Source organism: Rattus norvegicus, chromosome 1 (genome assembly GCF_036323735.1).
Source record: "Rattus norvegicus strain BN/NHsdMcwi chromosome 1, GRCr8, whole genome shotgun sequence".
In the NCBI taxonomy this organism is placed as follows: domain Eukaryota; kingdom Metazoa; phylum Chordata; class Mammalia; order Rodentia; family Muridae; genus Rattus; species Rattus norvegicus.
In genome coordinates this window covers 101,976,384-101,994,504 of record NC_086019.1, presented here as the reverse complement: position 1 = coordinate 101,994,504, position 18,121 = coordinate 101,976,384, and the positions used below count along the sequence as shown (strand labels likewise).

General features: G+C 43.3%; 1 protein-coding gene across 1 annotated transcript; it reads right to left on the bottom strand.

Moving 5' to 3' along the window:
* Window positions 1-1,385: 1,385 nt before the first annotated feature.
* On the bottom strand, window positions 1,386-17,448 carry Agap1l1 (ArfGAP with GTPase domain, ankyrin repeat and PH domain 1 like 1). The gene is made up of 2 exons (XM_006228935.5): window positions 17,137-17,448; window positions 1,386-2,714 (listed from the first exon to the last, which is right to left on the bottom strand). Exon 2 carries the CDS (start codon window positions 2,626-2,628, stop codon window positions 1,861-1,863), a length of 768 nt encoding a protein of 255 aa, XP_006228997.1. The 5' UTR covers window positions 2,629-2,714; window positions 17,137-17,448; the 3' UTR covers window positions 1,386-1,860.
* Between the last annotated feature and the right edge of the window lie 673 nt (window positions 17,449-18,121).

Below are 18,121 nucleotides of genomic sequence, written 5' to 3'. Positions count from 1 at the left end.
TGAGCCCACCCACTGGCATCGTGGTTCATGTGCAGAGGTCAGAGGGCAACCTGGGGGAATTAGTTCTTCTTCCACCATGAGGGCCTTAGGGATCAAACTCCATCATCAACTTGGTGGCAAGTGCCTTTACCTGACTGAGTCAATCCCGCTGGCCCCCAAAATAACTCTTAATCATTTCCTAACATTTTAGAAGCATGTTGGGAGGGAGAGGGAAAGTACGAGGGATTACGACTGGAATGGATCGTGGAGTCTGTCAGAGTGCAAAAGGCATGTAAACACTAGACAGGTAAGGTAACTCAACCCACCCAGCCCGGTGACAGGGAACTTCCATCAAAACAAAGACAACAAGCAGGCAGGCAGGCCGTGGTAGGGTTTGGCTCCAGCCCTTCTCCTCCCTAGCGCATGCCTAGGGCCAAGACAGCAATATGGAAAGAGTTTGTCTTCTGAGTCTTGTCCTTTGCCAAGGTTGGCTTTAGTGTGAACCTGGACCTGAGGCAGTCAGCTACCCTCCCTGTTGAGAGAAACTCCGGGATGGCTGGAGCCAGCTGAGATTGGCTCAGGAATGACTACACCCCAGTGCTTCTTCTACCTCCATGGCCAACAGCAGCAGCCTTTTGTAATTAGAAGCATGATTAAGGAGTCGTCCTAGGGAAATGCCCACTCCCCTTCCCCCACAGTATGTGTAACAATTACTCCCTCCCTGCTCAGTGTTTTCCCTCCAGGTGATATACAGAAACCAGATCCATGCTTCGTGGTTACAGCCGGCTCTGCCTGCCCCCCAAATGTGATCTATCTGCTGTCTAATTTATTGTTTTCAGAATCTAACCCCAGAAACTTCTCCAAAAGGCCCCAGTAGGCATGTGAGAAAGACACCCTGAGATTTCAGGGTGGGCTGCAGGACTGTCACCTCACTCTCCAGCATTTATGACCAGTCCGGGGTGCTTTCCCAATGACATGTGGGGAGAAAGAGGAGCCTGGATACCTGTCATTCATTCTCACCGATAATGAGCTGACTCTATCAAAGGCTCCATTGGTAGGAACTTCTACATCAGCCATTACTGCACTTAAGGATGGTGGAAACAACAGCCTGCCCCGCGTCGAGGAAAGGAGGCAAGGATCTCCGCAAAAGGGATCCAGGCTCCTCGTGGTCAGTCAGGAGCTGCACCTGCATAGTACTGTCCAGGACCGGCTGCTATGCCCACCCCATGCCCTACCCTAGGTCTAGGCAGAGGCATGCTCTTGCTCCATATTTCTTTTTTTTTTTAATTTATTTAATACTTAATAATAATTCTTTGGTTTCCGGGCAAACATCCCCCTCCCCCCTCCCCTTCCTTATGCGTGTTCCCCTCCCAACCCTCCCCCCATTGCCGCCCTCCCCCCAACAGTCTAGTTCACTGGGGGTTCAGTCTTAGCAGGACCCAGGGCTTCCCCTTCCACTGGTGCTCTTACTAGGATATTCATTGCTACCTATGAGGTCAGAGTCCAGGGTCAGTCCATGTATAGTCTTTAGGTAGTGGCTTAGTCCCTGGAAGCTCTGGTTGCTTGGCATTGTTGTACATATGGGGTCTCGAGCCCCTTCAAGCTCTTCCAGTTCTTTCTCTGATTCCTTCAACGGGGGTCCTATTCTCAGTTCAGTGGTTTGCTGCTGGCATTCGCCTCTGTATTTGCTGTATTCTGGCTGTGTCTCTCAGGAGCGATCTACATCCGGCTCCTGTCGCTCCATATTTCTTGATGAAGAAGGCTGAACCAGCACCAGCAAGGGGCAAACATTTGACCAGGTAATCCTACCCTAGTCAACTCACTAAGGCCAGGTGGGAGGCCCGGAACTGTTAACGCACATAAAGCCCGGAGTGACAGCATTCAGTAGCACCCAGGCTGCTGCACTGTGCAGCAGGTTAGTTTGCACCCTCGCTGGACACCAGGAAAAGCACTGCCCCCGCTGTACCCCGGCCCCAAAGTGCTCACACCGCAGTCTGCTGGAGCGCAGACCCAGCCCCCACCACTCTTCATCCAGCCCAGGAGTCCCAGGCTGGACTGCCCACCTCTGCGCGGGGACCCCTCGATGCTCTTGGCACTGGACCAGTGAGTGTCGGCCGGGGCCCGCCGCAGACTGAAGTAACCGCGGGAGCTCAGGGCGCTGCTGCGGGGTGAGGGCCCGCCGTCCCAGCGCGCGAAGATGCCACTGAAGAAACGCAGCAGCCGGTGCTCCGAGGCGGTCCCAAGGCCGGCAGCCGCGGCCCGCGCGCGCTCCAGCCGCTGCAGGTCGCTGTTGTCCAGCATGCGGTTCTTGCTCTTGCTGCGCTCCCTGCGCTCCCAGCGCTCCAGGTGTGAGAGGGCATCGTTCTTGCTGACCACCTCGCCCACGTCCAAGGTGTTGCGCTTCTCAGCCGCCGGCTGCGCTCCAGCCACCGGTGCCCGGACGACGTCCGCCTCGACCTCGTCGTCGGGCATCCATGCCAGACTTCCGGAGCTGCTGCGGCGCCTACCGCCGCTCAGCGCAGGGCTCAGCAGCGCCTCGGGCTCGCTCCAGTGCCTAAAGCTGAGGCTCCGCCGCAGGGGCGCGGCCCGTGCCTCCTCCCCATCAGGACTGCTGGGCCCCTCCGCCATGGGGCTACCCATCAGGTCCATGAGCTCCGTGTCGCGTGCGCACGGCCGCAGCCACCCGAGCTCCAGCTGCCCTGGTCAAGAACGTTCTTGTGTAAGGTGGTAACAGCCTGCAAGGAGAGGGTAGAGAACAAAAAGTTTTTCTCTGGGGTTGCTATCATTTGTCTTGGTGATCATTCACATGAAGCCAGGGTTAGACAACGAAGAACAAATGATTCAAATCTTAAGCTAGTACTTCCTGAAAGGAACCAAAGTAGGCAACCCCATGGCAAAGTGACACTCTCATGCCTGTAAGAGTGGCTGCACACACAAACTCAGACATCCTCCCACAAACAGTGATGTATTCCTTTCAGAAACTTCTGAGATGCATATGTGGGACATTTCCTTGGTAGTAACCTCCCAGTGGGTGATTCTGTCTAGTAAAATTCAAACCTATAGGAAAGTACTCATTAAGGAATATCACTTCGCCAGCTGCCTGAGCCCTATGGGCAAAGCCAAGTTACACAGAGCAGCCTGCCATCCCAGTGTGATTTCCATTCTCCCACTGCCCCTCCCCCACCTCCATCAGACATGAGATTCCTAAACCATACATGTGAACTTCCCTTCCCCCACCCATGTAATCCACTCTGCATGAGACCTATTATCCTTCTGGTCCTCGCCGATACCTGAACCTGTGGCAGATATAAGTGACTGCCCCAACCCCACCCCCTGAAACTCAGACCTCACAGCCTAGCTGTCTCCATAAGCCAAAAGACATGTGAGACCTACAGCAGCTGGGACCCCCATAGAACTCATCAAGTGTGGGATCTATCCTGATATGCATGAGGCCCATTGTCATTCTGGTCTGCACCCCTATCTGAACCTGTGGCAGATCTGAGTGGCTGCCCCCAACCCCAAAGTCAGTCTGTCTCCTAGGAGTCTGGCCTAAGCAGGTTCTCAGGGACACAGGAGGCTTGCTCTTACCAGGGACACAGGAGGCCTGCCCTAACCAGAGTCATCACTACGTGACTCCCAAGAGACCTGATCTAACCCACGTCACACAGCTCTACCTGCCTCAAAGGAGGATTGCTCCAATCTAAGACACCCAGACCAGTTGACACCTATTGTTGTTTTCAACACCAATAAGCCCATATAAAATACACACAATGCAATTATTATAATTGCAAGATATATGTATAGACTGGGCAGATCTAGAACTACACTAACCTATTCCCCAGTTATAAGACCCCTTGCTACTTGCATTTTCTCCTGGCTATGTAGTTCAGGTCTGTTGCAGCTTCCTCTTTGTCTTCTGCACAATCTCCTTCCTCTCTCATGGTGTTCTCACTCCCACCTCTCTCCTCCAGTCCTACCTATCCTCACCACTGCCAAATCATGGCCTCTAGCCTTTATTGGCCAGTTAAAATGGGAAGACGTTTCACCTGAGATCTTCTGAGAACATAATCGACTGTTTGTTGGGGGCAATCCCTCTTGAGGAAATAGAATTAGCATCAGAACACAAACAGCATTAGGACAACCCACAAAAGTTCCCCGTTATTGTCCGACTAAAAAGGCTCTTTTCTCTCAGATAAACATGGAACATAATTATAAGTTATATAAATTGTAAGTTATGATATACACTTATAGCATCCAGTCCAACCTGCTTAGCAAGTCTTTTATCACCTATTGTAACTAAAAGAGTTTCTAGTTCTGTACTTCAATCATGTTTGATTGTAACTTGTATTACCATCTGAAAACCAGCCTTTCACATCTGGAACATCTTCTTTACTATTAAACAATGTAAGTTCAATCGTGAGACTATAACTAGTCTTCCAGCCTGTCAGAGATTTGAGAAGAAATTACATATTATTTCAATGTGCAAGAAGCACAAAGACAGCTTCCATAACTCATCCAATTGGCAGAGAGAGCTGACCTCCTGGACAGTTCCCAGTATTTCTTATAATGGTGGAGCATCTGTCTTCAGCCTTCTGGTCCAGAAACATCTGGCAGTCCTTAAATGAAGCAGGAATTATGAAGGACTAGCTTACCCTGTATTGACAGAGCTTAGCAGTTGACTATATTGCATCCATTTGTTCTTTGTTGGACAGTATTTTATCTGTAGATGAAATTGGGATGTTTCTTGCCCACTGGCTAGCTTGCCACAATCGTAGCATCTCTGCCTGGAGGTAATACTGCTTAATATATTCCTTGAAGTGGAATGGGGTTACACTCAGGAATACACGTCTCATAGTCAGAAGATCTTTTAATAATGAAACAACATGAGACACCATATTCTGTGGTTTTGAAGACTATCTATCTATCCTAGATACATATATTAACTTGCAGTACTTAATCATCCTAAGCAGTTTGTAATGCCAGCTATTAAAAGGATGGTGGCCTAAGCATTGTATTCTTAAATGATTCACATTGACGCAATGCCTATTTAAGAGTAACAATATTTAAAATTTTGTATCAATATAAAAAGGTTTATACCAATGAAAACCTGTATCAATATATACATTTTATATGAATATAAGAAAAATAACTTCAATTCTGTATCAGTTATTAAGATTTCTACCAATGTAAGATTGTAGCTATAAAATGTTTGCTTTTTTCCTAATTCATGAAGAAATTTATTTTATAATGACTTATACACATATATTTTTGCTATTTATTGAAGACAAAGCAAATGCACATGCTGGTAAGATGGATGTCCTTGGCTTTAAATGAAGGACCGAATCTTAGTTGAACATTTGCTAAGGCAAAATGTCTAGAATCTTCAGTATTTCCTCGGAGTTTTTCATTGCTTTGACTTTATAATTATGCAGTGTAACTATGCAAGAGCTTCTCCATGAAAGAAATTCTCTCTTTACTATGACTATTATTGGATACTTTTATTTACATTTCAAATGTTATTCCCTTTCTCAGTTTCTTAGCCATAAGCCCCTACCCCATCCCCTTCCCCTTCTTCTATAAGGGTGTTCCCCCTCCCCAACTACCTCCCCTTCCCGCCTCCCCCCCGCCATTCCTCTACACTGAAATCTTTTCTTTAAGAGTAAATTTAATAACCCACCCCTATTTGTGTAAATTCTTTAGTATTATGATATTCTTTTTTCTTTTCCACATTTCAAACTTTACCCAAGAAAAGATAGAGAAAAAGAAAAAAAGAAATTTCTAACTAAGACTAAGCTCTCTATTTAGTTTCCTTCCTGTCCAACATTATGACCATTTCCAAATTATTCCTTAAAATGACAAAATATCTATACTTTATAAAATAATAACCAGGCACCCAAACCCAAAGGGATCAAGGTGAAGACTCTCCACAACTTCTTCCTGCTGAATTGTGGTCAGGAATTTTTTTAAAAGGGTGGCAAGGGGTAGGAAAATTAGAAAAATAGGTTAGACTTAAAGAAATCCAGTCTCTGTATGCTTAGAAAGTTCAGGGCTTAACTGAAGTCTTCACTGGAGCCTTCTGAAAGGCTGGATAAATTGAAGTCAATGAAAACCAGCAGCCATTCTTGAAGTTCTTCTGGAAGCAAGTCTCTCAAAACAGCATCAGGTGAAGCAGAATCTGGCAGGGAGCCGGAACAGCATAACCAAGGGTGAGACCTGTCAGAGCTGCATCTCGGTGTTTCATTCTGTAATATATTAATCTTACAACCAAGTTTTTAGTTCTATAAATATATGGATTGTGCAAGGTGCATAGAAACCATACCCCTCCCCCTTCTTCTATGAGGGGGTTCCCCCATCCAACCACCCACTAGTTCTTGCCTCCCTGCACTGACATTCCCCTACACTGGGCCGTCCAGCCTTGGCAGGACCAACGGCTTCTCCTCCCATTGGTGCCCAACAAGGCCATCCTCTGCTACATATGCAGCTGGAGCCATGGGTCTGTCCATGTGTGCTCTTTGGATGGTGGTTTAGTCCCTGAAAGCTCTGGTCTGTTGGTATTGTTGTTCTTATGGGGCTGCAAGCCCGGTCAGCTCCTTCAATCCTTTCTCTAACTCCTCCAGTGGGGACCCTATTCTCAGTTCAATGGCTGTCTTGGAGAATTCGCCTACATATTTGTCATGCTCTGGCAGAGCCTCTCAGGAGACAGCTATATCAGGCTCCTGTCAGCATGCACTTCTTGGCATCAGCAATATTGCCTGGGTTTGGTGGCTGTATGTATGTGGGCTGGATCCCCAGGTGGGGCAGGCTATGAATGGCCATCCCTTCCATCTCTGCTCCAAACTTTGTCTCCATATCTCCTTCTATGAATATTTTTTGCCCCTTTTAATAAGAACTCAACCATCTGCATTTTGGTCATCCTTCTTCTTGAGCTTTATGTGGCCTGTGTATTGTATCTTGAGTAATTTGAGCTTTTGGGCTAATATCAGTGAGTGATATATGAGGGGTTTTTTTTTGTTTGTTTGTTTGTTTTGTTTTGTTTTGTGATTGGGTTACCACACTCAGCATGATATTTTCTACTCCATCCGTTTGGCTATGAGTTTCATGAAATCATTGTTTTTACACTTGATCTTAGCAAAAAGGCCGAGAAGCGATGAAATCATTGTTTTTAATAGCTGAGTAGTATTCCATTGTGCAGATATACCACATTTTCTGTATCCATTCCTCTGTTGAAGGATATCTGAGTTCTTTCCAGCTTCTGGATATTATAAATAAGGCTGCTATGAACATAGTGTAGCATGTGTCCTTGTTATATGTGGGAGCATCTTTTGGGTATATACTCAGAAGTGTTATAGCTGGGTCCTCAGGTAGTACTATGTCCAATTTTCTGAGAAACCTTCAGACTGATTTCCAGAGTCGTTGTACCAGTTTGCAATCCCACCAACAATGGAGAAGTTTTTCTCTTTCTCCACATCCTTGCCAGCATCTGTTGTTACCTGAGTTTTTATCTTAGCCATTCTGACTGGCATGAGACAATCTCAGGGTTGTTTTGATTTGCATTTCCCTGATGACTAAGGATGTTGAACACTTGTTTAGGTACTTCTCAGCCATTTAATATTCCTCAGCTGAGAATTCTTTGTTTTGCTCTGTACACCATTTTATAATAGGGTTATTTGGTTGTCAGGAGTCTATGTTCTTGGGTCTTTGTATATATTGGATATTAGCACTGTATTGAATGTAGGACTAAAAAGATCTTTTCCCAATCTGTTGGTTGTCGTTTTGTCCTAATGACAGTGTCCTTTGCCTCACAAAAGCTTTGCAATTTTATGAGGTCCCATTTGTCAATTCTTGACCTGAGAACATAAGCCATTTGTGTTCTGTTCAGGAAATTTCCCTAGTGCATATGTGTCTGAGGCTCTTCCTCACTTTTTATTCTATTAGTTTGGGTGCATTTGGTTTTATGTGGAGGTCCTTCATCCACTTGGACTTGAGCTTTGTACAGGGTCTTTTTTATGAATTAGTTTGGTCAATAACTGATTATAATAAATATCCATTCATGTCATATGACGGAGGGAATGATGAATTTTAAGGGTTCTGTTGCAAAAAGAGTTTTATTGGGTAATTTTATCTGAAGTTTTGGCTAGAGACATTTTTATGTCTAAGCCAGTTTCAGGGCTGTTCCCACGTGCAGGGATCAGAAATTTATGCGACCTGTCCTGTTTGGCCTTTTCGAGGTTGTCTTTCCTGTCTGTTGCTAAGATCTTCAGGATGTGTTCCCCTGTCATATCTGATCCATATTAGTGTACAAGGGCTCCAAAGCCTTTTCTCCTTTTCTGTTAACACAAATACAAATCCTCTCTCCCAAAATAGCATGTCCTTGGTCTGGCAACCTGACATCTACTGATGCAATTTAGCAGCCTTGTTTTTCTTAGTTCCTGCTCTTCTCTGACCTTTCTCCCAGAGGATTAGTAATGTTATTAATACCACCAAAGTTATAACCACCTACATTTTCATAATTAAAACAACTCAAAACACTTAAAACAGTTTTAAACAATTATTAGTTTTTGTTGAGATAGCGTTTTTCTTTATCTCCATGCCTTTGTTTCCTACATTAGAAACCAAAGGCCTGGATATCTTTACTCTTCCATGTATATTTAGAAACACTTAAACACTTAACACTTTTTCTCCCTTCTATCCTTAAAATGATGTAATTTTACTTTATTTCTCCCTTCTATGAAGATTAGTATCTCCTTAAAAAATTTTAAAACAATTAATAGTATTGGTTGAGATAGGGTTTCTTTCTATTTCCATGTCTTTGTTTCCTACATTTGTGATCTAAAGCTTGGATATCTTTATTATTCCATGTATACTTAAAAACACTCAAACAATCACCACTATTTTTCCATTTTCTCTTCAAAACAATATAATTTTCATTTATTTCTCCCTTCTCTGGAGATTAGTATCCATGGATATATAATTATACCCCCTTTCTCTTTATGTAACTTGGATTAATATCCTTTCATAAATACTTAACTTTAATTAAATTCCCTTTTTTCTGTATGAGTCTATTTTCAGACCAATTTATGGATCAATGTCAGCTTTTCCTTTATTCCTCCTTTCTATGCTGGAAGTCAATGTTTGCAAAATGTCAGGGAATGTTTCTTTTGGACCTTGCTTGACATGAGAAAATTGTTCAAGTCTTTTTCCTGATTCTGCAACCTTGTCCCAGGCTTTCAAGGCAACATAATGTCAAGGTTTCTTTATCATATTCAACATTTACCTTTATCTCAGCAAAACAAACCTTACCATGCAGCCGATCTTTAGAAATGTTTATACTTCTGACTTTATTTTGTTGTGCTATCTCCTTCACCTCTTCTCTCCACTATGAGAACCACTATAAATGTGACCTAGGTTCTATCTAATATTGCTTTTTTCATATTTTCCAGTCTTGAGGTATAATTCTATTTTTAATTGCCCAGGAAGTCAGGATTTGTTTTACAAATGGTGAGCGCATTCCAATAATTGGTGACACTTTCCTTAAATTTTCTCAGTTCTAACACATCCACCATTTGAATTCTTGATAATTCTGTGAATGATCATTATATGCTTGTTGCTCTTTGTTGTATACTAACTGGATAAAATAAAGTTTTTAAAAAACAACCTTTGGTTGGCATTCTCTTAATTTTGTCTCCTATCCCTATCTGAGTATTTTCCATAATTAACATTTCAAGTTCCTCCCTTAAGGTCAGTGTCTCATATCTCTCCTTCTGTTGCGCATCCTGTTCCCTATATCCTCTGCTTAAGGTTCTGTTTCTACATTTTAATTTTTTTCTTTATATTGTAATTCTGACGTTCTGATGTCTATTTTATTTTGATTGATTAACTTTAAAAGATTATCTTCCCAGCCTAGCTTCTAATCCTCATTCTTTTCTCTCTGTTATTCAGTCTGATCTGGGAAATCTCATCTTTTGGTCTAGAACCTTCTCCAGCTCCTGTTTCCTACCTTCATTTCCTTCTTTGTTGTTCATCTCGACCTATGAATTACTGTACCTTTAGTACTCGTGTTTCTTCTAGGACATGTTGTCATGTCTTAAATGTTGTTCCTTCTGCTTTATAAATTCCTGTAGCTTTTCTTCTAGGTCCTGTTATCATAATTTTAGTTTTCCTTTATGTAGCAATTCTGATATTGTAGTATTGACCTCATTTTGAATTACTAACTTTAGTAAATAGTCCTCCAGGATCTGCTTCCAAATTTTATAGATCTCTTTGTTGTTTAGTCTGATCTATGAAATTCTGTACATTTTGTTCTTAGCATCTTTTCCAGCTCCTGTCTCCAAACTTCATTTTCCTGTATTTTTTGTTCTATAAAATCTTTTAATCCCTTTTCTAAGGCTCATAAATTTTTTTATCTAGGGTCCTGTATTTTGAGAAGACATAGTAACAATACACTTAACATTGCAATAGTGATAACTGTCAAGGTGTCAATTTCCTTTAAATCTATCCCTTCCAAACAGTTGAATCCCAAAAGGTATCTTTTGTGTTTCTCATCATTACGAATCTAAAGTGTGTGTGTGTGTGTGTGTGTGTGTGTGTGTGTGTGTGTGTTAGCTTCTTGTACCTTTTTTAATCCTCTGGTGTTCTATTCAGCACACTCTAGTCCTCTCCAATTATATTTGCAGGGAGGGTCTGGTTTCTGTGCTTTTGAGCCTTCTGTTTTGTTTGGGTTGCAGCTGCCAGCATATGTATCAATCTCAGGCAGCCTGCAGTGCAAGTAGTTGGGGGAACGAGACACTGTCCTGTGTCCTGTTTAGACATGGGGGATAAAGGAAAGCAAGCCTGGGAGGCATGGCTTGGGCAGAGACGCCCAGATCAGCACACTGTGCCTTTGAGGCCACTTTGGAAAGTTTCCTCTGTTTCTTCAGCTCTTGATCTTCAACTTTAGAGGCTGCTTGAGAGGTAGTCATGCACCAGGGTCTTGAGTCCTTCTGCGGGCTCAGGGAACCCCAACTGTGTTGCCACATTGGTGCTGCCTATGTTTAATTTTACCCTGCTGCAGCTTTTGAGCACAGCCTAGGGTTGATGGACTTTTAGTCCTGATTAGTTCAGTTCTAAGCCCCACAATGGGCACCAAATATAGTTTCCTAACCCAATAACCTCATATAAAAAATACCCAATTCAATTATTATTATAATTGTAAGTTATGTGCCTAGATTGGGTAGATCTAACACTACACTAACATTTCCCAGCCACAAGACCCCCTTCTTCCTTGTCTATCATCCTCTCTGCTTCCCTCTCATCCTCTTCTCTCCCCCACTTTTCTCTTCCACTCCCACTTTTGCCTTCTACAGCCCAATCACAGGCTCTAGCCTTTACAAACCAGTTAAAATGGGGAGAAGATTCACATGAGATCCCCTGAATATATTATTGACTGCTTTTAGTGGGGAAAGCCATCTTTGGGAAGCAGAATTAACATCAGAATACAAACAGTGTCAGGAAAATCCAAAACACACACTGGCGATAACCGCATGTAAAAAGGCAAGAACAGAAGCAACAGGAGCCACTGTACTTTGGCACCATCACATACTGGTTCTTCTACCACAGCAAACCCTGGCTACTCTAACACACCCGAAGAGCAAGATACTGACATAAAATCCCATGTCATGGAGATGATAGATGTGTTTAAGGAAGATATAAAGAACTCACTTAAAGAAATACAGGAAAACACAGGCAAACAGAATTCCTTAAGGAGGAAACAAATGAATTCCTTAAAGAAATACAAGAAAATACAACCAAACAGGTGAAGGACTTGAACAAAATGGTTCAAAACCTAAAAAAAAAAAGATATAGAAACAATAAATAAATCACAAATAGAGGCAACTCTGGAGATGGAAAACCTTGGAAAGAAATCAGGATCTACAGGAACAAGCATTGAACCTCACGTGATAATAGTGGGGAGCTTCAATACCCCACTCTCACCAAAGCACAGGTCACTGAAACAGAACTAAACATGGACACAGTGAAACTAAAAGAGGTTATGATCCAAATGGATATACCAGATATGTACAGAATATTTCACTCCAACAAAAAAGAATATCTTCTTCTCAGACAGAACCTCCTGGAAACTTCATTAAGAAATCAATTGAAGAAGACCTCAAAAGATGGAAGAATATTCCATGCTTATGAATTGGCAGGATTAACATAGCAAAAACGGCCATCTTACCTCTTTAATGCAATCTCTATCAAAAATTCAAGACAATTCTTCACAGACATAGAAAGATCAACCCTCAACTTCATATGGAAAAACAAAAAACCCAGGATAGGGAAAAGTATTCTCAACAGTAAAAGAACATTTGGGGAAACCCCCTTCCTGACCTCAAGCAGTACTACAGAGAAATAGTGATAAAAAACACATGATATTTGTGCAGAATTAGATTAATCAATCAATGGAATATAATTGAAGCCCTAGAAATAAACCCACACACGTATTGACACTTTGTCTTTGAAAAAGAAGCCAAAACCATACGGGGGGGGGGGAGACAGTATCTTCAACAAATGTTGCTGTTCTATCTGATGGTTTGCTTATAGAAGAATTCAAATTGATCCAAGTTCGTCACCTTATCCAAAGCTCAGGTGGATCAAGGAACTCAACATAAAACCAAATAAACTGAATCTAATAGAAAGAAAGTGGGAAATATCCTCAAAATGCATTGGCATAGGGGAAATTTTCCTGAACAGAACAGCATTAGCTCATTCTCTAAGATCAACAATTGACAAATAGGACCTCATGACATGGCTGAGAAGCACTTGAAGACTTGTCAGCATCCTTAGCCATCAGTGAAATGCAAATCAAAATGACCCCGAGAGCCCACCTTAAACCAATCAAAATGCCTAAGATAAAAAAACTGAAGTGACAGCACACACTGTCGAGGATGTGGAGAAAGAGGAACACTCCTCCATTGGTAGTGGGGTTGCAAACCAGTACAACCACTCTAGAAATCAATTGGGTACCTCATCAGAAAATTGGCAATAATTCTTCCTGAAGAACCAGCTATACAGCTTCTGGGCATATACTCAAAAGATGCTCCACCAAACCATAAGGACACATGCTCCACTATGTTCATAGCAGTCTAATTCATAATAGCCAAAAGCGTGAAATGACTTAGATGTCCCTCAACCAAAGAATGGATAAGAAATTGTGGTTTATTTACATAATGAAATACCATCCAGCTATTAAAAAGGTGGATGTTACGAATTTTGCAGGCAAATGGACAGAACTAGAAATATCATCCTGAGCGAGGTAACCCAGTCTTAAAAGGACATGCATGGTATGTACTCCTTGATAGTGGATATAAGCCAAAAAAGTACAGAATATTCATGATCAAATTCACAGACTATAAGAAGTTGAACGAGAATGAAGGCCCAAGTGAGAATGCTTCAATTGACTTAGCAAGGGAAACAAAATATTTATGGGAGGCAGAAGAAGGGAGGGACCTGGCTGAGAGAAGTGAGGGGAAGAAGAAAGGGGAGGCAGGAATCCCAGACGGCCAGGAGAATGAATGGAAATATGCAGCTGCAAGGTGGAGAGGGGGCAGTCCTCTAGAATGTCCCAGATTCTTGGAATGTGAGAGGCTCCCAGGACTCAGTGAGGATGACTTTATCCAAAATGCCCAACAGTAGGGTGATGGAACCTGAAGGGACCACCTCCAGTCAATAGACAGTGCCCCGAGTGGAGAGATGTGTCACCAAACTACCTTCAAATTTTAACCCCAGAATTGTTCCTGTCTAAAAGAAATGCAGGGATAAAAAAGGAGCAGAGATTGAAAGAAAGGACATCCAAAGACTGGCCCAACTTGGGATCCATCCCACTGGCTGTCACCAAACCTGACACTATTACTGATGCCATGTTGTACTTGCAGACAGGAACCTAGCATGGCTGCCCTCTAAGAGGTTCTACCAGCAGATGACTGAGACCGATACTAACAGCCAACCATTAGACAGAGATCAGGGACCGCTATGGAAGAGTTAGGGGAAGGATTTAAGAAGCTGAAGGGGATGGCAATCCCATGGAAGACCAACAGTATCAACTAACCTGGATCCCTGAGAGCCTCCAGAAGCTAAACCACCAACCAAACAGCATACATGGGCTGCTCCATGTCTCTAGACACATATGTAGCAAAGGACTGCTTTGTCTGGCCTAAGTGGGAGAGGATGAACCCAATCTGGTAGAGACTTGATGTCCCAGGGAAGAGGGATGTGGATGTGGATTAGGTGGGAGTTGGTGGGTGAGTAGGTGTGTGGTTGGGGAGTACCTCCTCATAGGTAAAGGAGAGGGAAATGGAGTGCAGAACAGTTGGAGGGGGGACTGGGAAGTGGGTCAACATTTGGAATGTTAATAAATAAAATGATATAAAGCTATGTAGTTCCAGGATAAAAAAGGGGGGATGTTGCCTTGGGTAACAGATTCACTAATTTTAAAGGCTAGGACAGATGTTAGGTGATTAAAGTCCTTAGCCCCACCAATGCCTGGTTTTTAGAGGCTAAGGCCAGGCACAAAGACATTGGTAGGGCAAGGCTACCTCTTTGTGGCAGGAGGCAGAGATGCCCCTGAAACTAAGTGGGCAGGGATGTCCAGTCACTCCCTGCCTGATCAGGAAGACTAGGCAATGGTGGAAGGCAAGACTTTTAGGAAAGATGGGCATACCTCCATTGCTCTGGTTTAATGTCAAAGAGTTGCATGTTTCTCCTCTGTTTGGCAGAGGCCTTTGGATTTTTTTTCTTCTGCATTGGCTTTTGACAAGTAAAAAATTCTGAGACCACAGCCTTGTACTGCACATGACTCTCACAGTCTTGTTGGCTCCAGTCCAGTATGCTGCTTCAGGAAAGCCCACATAAAGGCCCCACCCTGCTAGCTTCCCAGCTCCTGCTCAGAGACAGGATGATATGGTCCCCAGTTCTGCTCAAAGACACCAGAGCCCTCATACCCTGTTCCAGAGTCACTATCTCTGATGATTCATCTCCCTATATAACGAGGTTCACAAATCTCTTCTGCCAAGTGTTTGCTACACACAACTGCCAAGATGTAAAAGAAACATATGGTACTTGTGACAGTGTCCCACACCGCAGCCAGGTCAAACACTGACTTCATGTCCTGCTTCTTTGAGGTTCCTCTACTGAGGATCCAAAGCTATTGTAATTCAGTACTTCTCTAATCCTTGTGGAAAGGAAGCCCAAGGCATGCATGATAGAAGTTATCTAATCAGTCATGACCAGCTTAAAGGGGAAGAGAGTTGGGGTTGCTAGGGAAATGAGCCACTCCAGCACTAGAGAAAAGTGCCTAGGATTTCCAGGAAAGTCGTGCCTTTTGAAAACGAATTATGACAATGAGCAACATCGTCCTCTTTCCTTGATTTTCAGCCCTGTGGACTCTCTGTGACTACTCTTGGAGAGGTCTGCCCCAACCCCACTTGTAGGCAAAAAGTATGAAGTGTATCTTGGGAGCTCCTCACTCTCAGCAACAGACACAACAATGTAAGACTGGATGAAAATACTTCACAGTTACATCCAGTCCTGAAAACACTACAGTTTCACTCCCTCTGGAGTTGGAATAGCACATTTTATTCCTCACTGAGCACTGGTACCTCAATTGGCCTTCATTTGATGCAACCCTCTTTCCTGAGGTCTGATCTCTTCTCTGGGCCATTTTCTGGGTTCTTTTCACACTATCCAGACAATAAGAATAAGTCTGAGGTTAACTGCCAGCTTTGGGGTAATGTATCAATAGTGACTGATAACTTCCTTCTCAGTGCTAAAGTAAGGAAGTCCAAATCCAGAATGCAATCTTTGAGGTAGTTTAAGGCACAGATGGCTGAACAACCCATCACTGATAACGGGACAATTTGGTTCTTTTAAATACCTTTGTCATCTCTAATTCATGGGGAAGTAAAGTTAAAGGTGAACTGGCCTTTTCCAAGATACAATCCACAGACCACAAGAAGCTCAAGAAGAAGAATAACAAAAGTGAGGATGTTTCAGTCCTTCTTAGAAGGAGGAACAAAAATATTCATAGGAGGAAATGGAGACAAAGTTTGGATCAGAGACTGGAGAAAAGGCCATCCAGAGACTGCCCCACCTCCCCAGGCATAAACATACAGCTACAAAAACCAGACAATATTGCTGATGCCGAGACGTGCATGTTGACAGGAGCCTGATACAGCTGTGTCCTGAGAGGCTCTGCCAGAACATGACAAATACAGAGGTGAATGCTAGCAGCTAACCATTGAACTGAAAATGGGGACCCCATTAGAGGAGTTAAAGGAGCTGAATGAGTGTGCAACCCCATAAGAACAACAATACCAACCAACCAGAGCTCCCAAGAACTAAACCACTACCCAGACTACATGTAGACAGACCCATGGCTCCAGCTGCATATGTAGCAGAGGATGGCCTTGTTGGGCATCAATGGGAGGAAAAGCCCTTGGTACTGCCAAAGCTCGATGCCCCAGTGCAGGGGAATGTCAAGGTGGGGAAGTGGGAGGAGGTGGATGGGTGGATTGGGGAGCACCTTCATAGAAGTAGGGTGAGTGGGGATGAGTCATGCGGTTTAACCGGGAAAGGGGATAACATTTGAAATGTAAATAAAAAATATCCAATTAAAAAAAAAAGAAAAACATTCAGATTTCAAGAATATGTTGCCTTTATGAGGAGAAGGTTCTTCCCAACTGACAAAGCATAGCTGAAACATTCAAATGGAAATTGTAACATTCACTTACGAAATGGGCTGAGTAGTGATCAGGATACAGAAGCAACATCAAGGCCTGGTTTCGGGTGGGCACAGGTTGCCATTCCCTACACACACTGATTCTTTATTTCTTTTGTGTACTAAGTCAATTCCTTGGAAGTTGCCTTGGGACTGTTGAGACAGGTGCCTCAGATTCATTTCACAAATCAGCTTTCAATTCCTGGCCCTCTGTACTCTCACCCCGGGCCCCGTTTCACGTCTCTCATCTCATTTACCCTTCATTATTGGCCAGCTTCTGGAGCGCTCTAACAGTTTCTTTTCCAGGCCTCACTAATCTTTTTTCCCTTTCTTTGCTTTGTTCAGTGGCTTTCTTGTTTGAATTTCCACCGGAAAAACCCAATATGCCCAAGAAACAAGGTACTCACAGTACATCGATTTGCTCCAGCCAGCATCAATGAATTTGCGACCAGATTTCAGATATGGCGCCTCACTGACGCCATAGACATGACGCCATCGGTATGTGTCTGTTTCTGGCAGCACATGCGCCTTGAGGTTACCTCCTGAGCTGATGGAGGCCCGCGCTTTGACGAGGGGCGTCTGTTCTATGTGGTCAGTTTGCAACTGTCTCTGGCGGGATCACAGGGGCTGCAGGTCAGGAATAATTAAGTATAGTGAGGTGAGCTGGCATAGAGAGGACGCGAGGGAGATTTGGGACTAGGGAGGTCACAAGTGGACCTGGGATGTTGGCAGTAACGGCTGTAGTGAACTCTCAGAATTCTTTTTTTTTTTTTTTTTTTTTTTTGAGCAAGGGGTTAACAATGTGATCCTGCGTGGCCTCAAATTTACTCCCGAAATTACTATTCACACTTTGTTCTGGTAGCAGGGTCTTTAGTTTTATTTCTGCTACTAAGTGCTTTTATGACCTCCTTTAAAGTTTTCTTTTAAATGGGTAAAATAGGTTTAAATGGTGTTGTGAGCAAGAAGGTAGATACGCATAGTTAGTAGTAAAAGTTTATTTTTTTATGCTGAGGGTCTTTACTCAAGGTTCACACCCTACATTCTTAACTGCAGTCCTAAGCCCATCTCCCCAAGCCTGTGTGATTTATTGTAGCTGAAGGTCAGGTCCAGACTCTTGTAGAGGTCTTTTGATTCAAGGGTCAGGATCCTGAGGGAGACTGCAGTTTTCCAGCAGATCAAAGTGGCATTTCTCAGGACATGTAGAGCAGAGCACATCTTGGTCTCTGCTTATATACTGTCCAGTGAGTGTCAGGGGTTCTAGGACTAGGTCTGGTTATCTTGAGTGAGTGATGTCACTGGGTTCTGGTTTCAGTCACAATTGTGTGTAGTGGGATTCCTTGACTAAACTGTTTTCAAATGTCTAAAAGGCATTTTTTCCAATGCTAATTACAG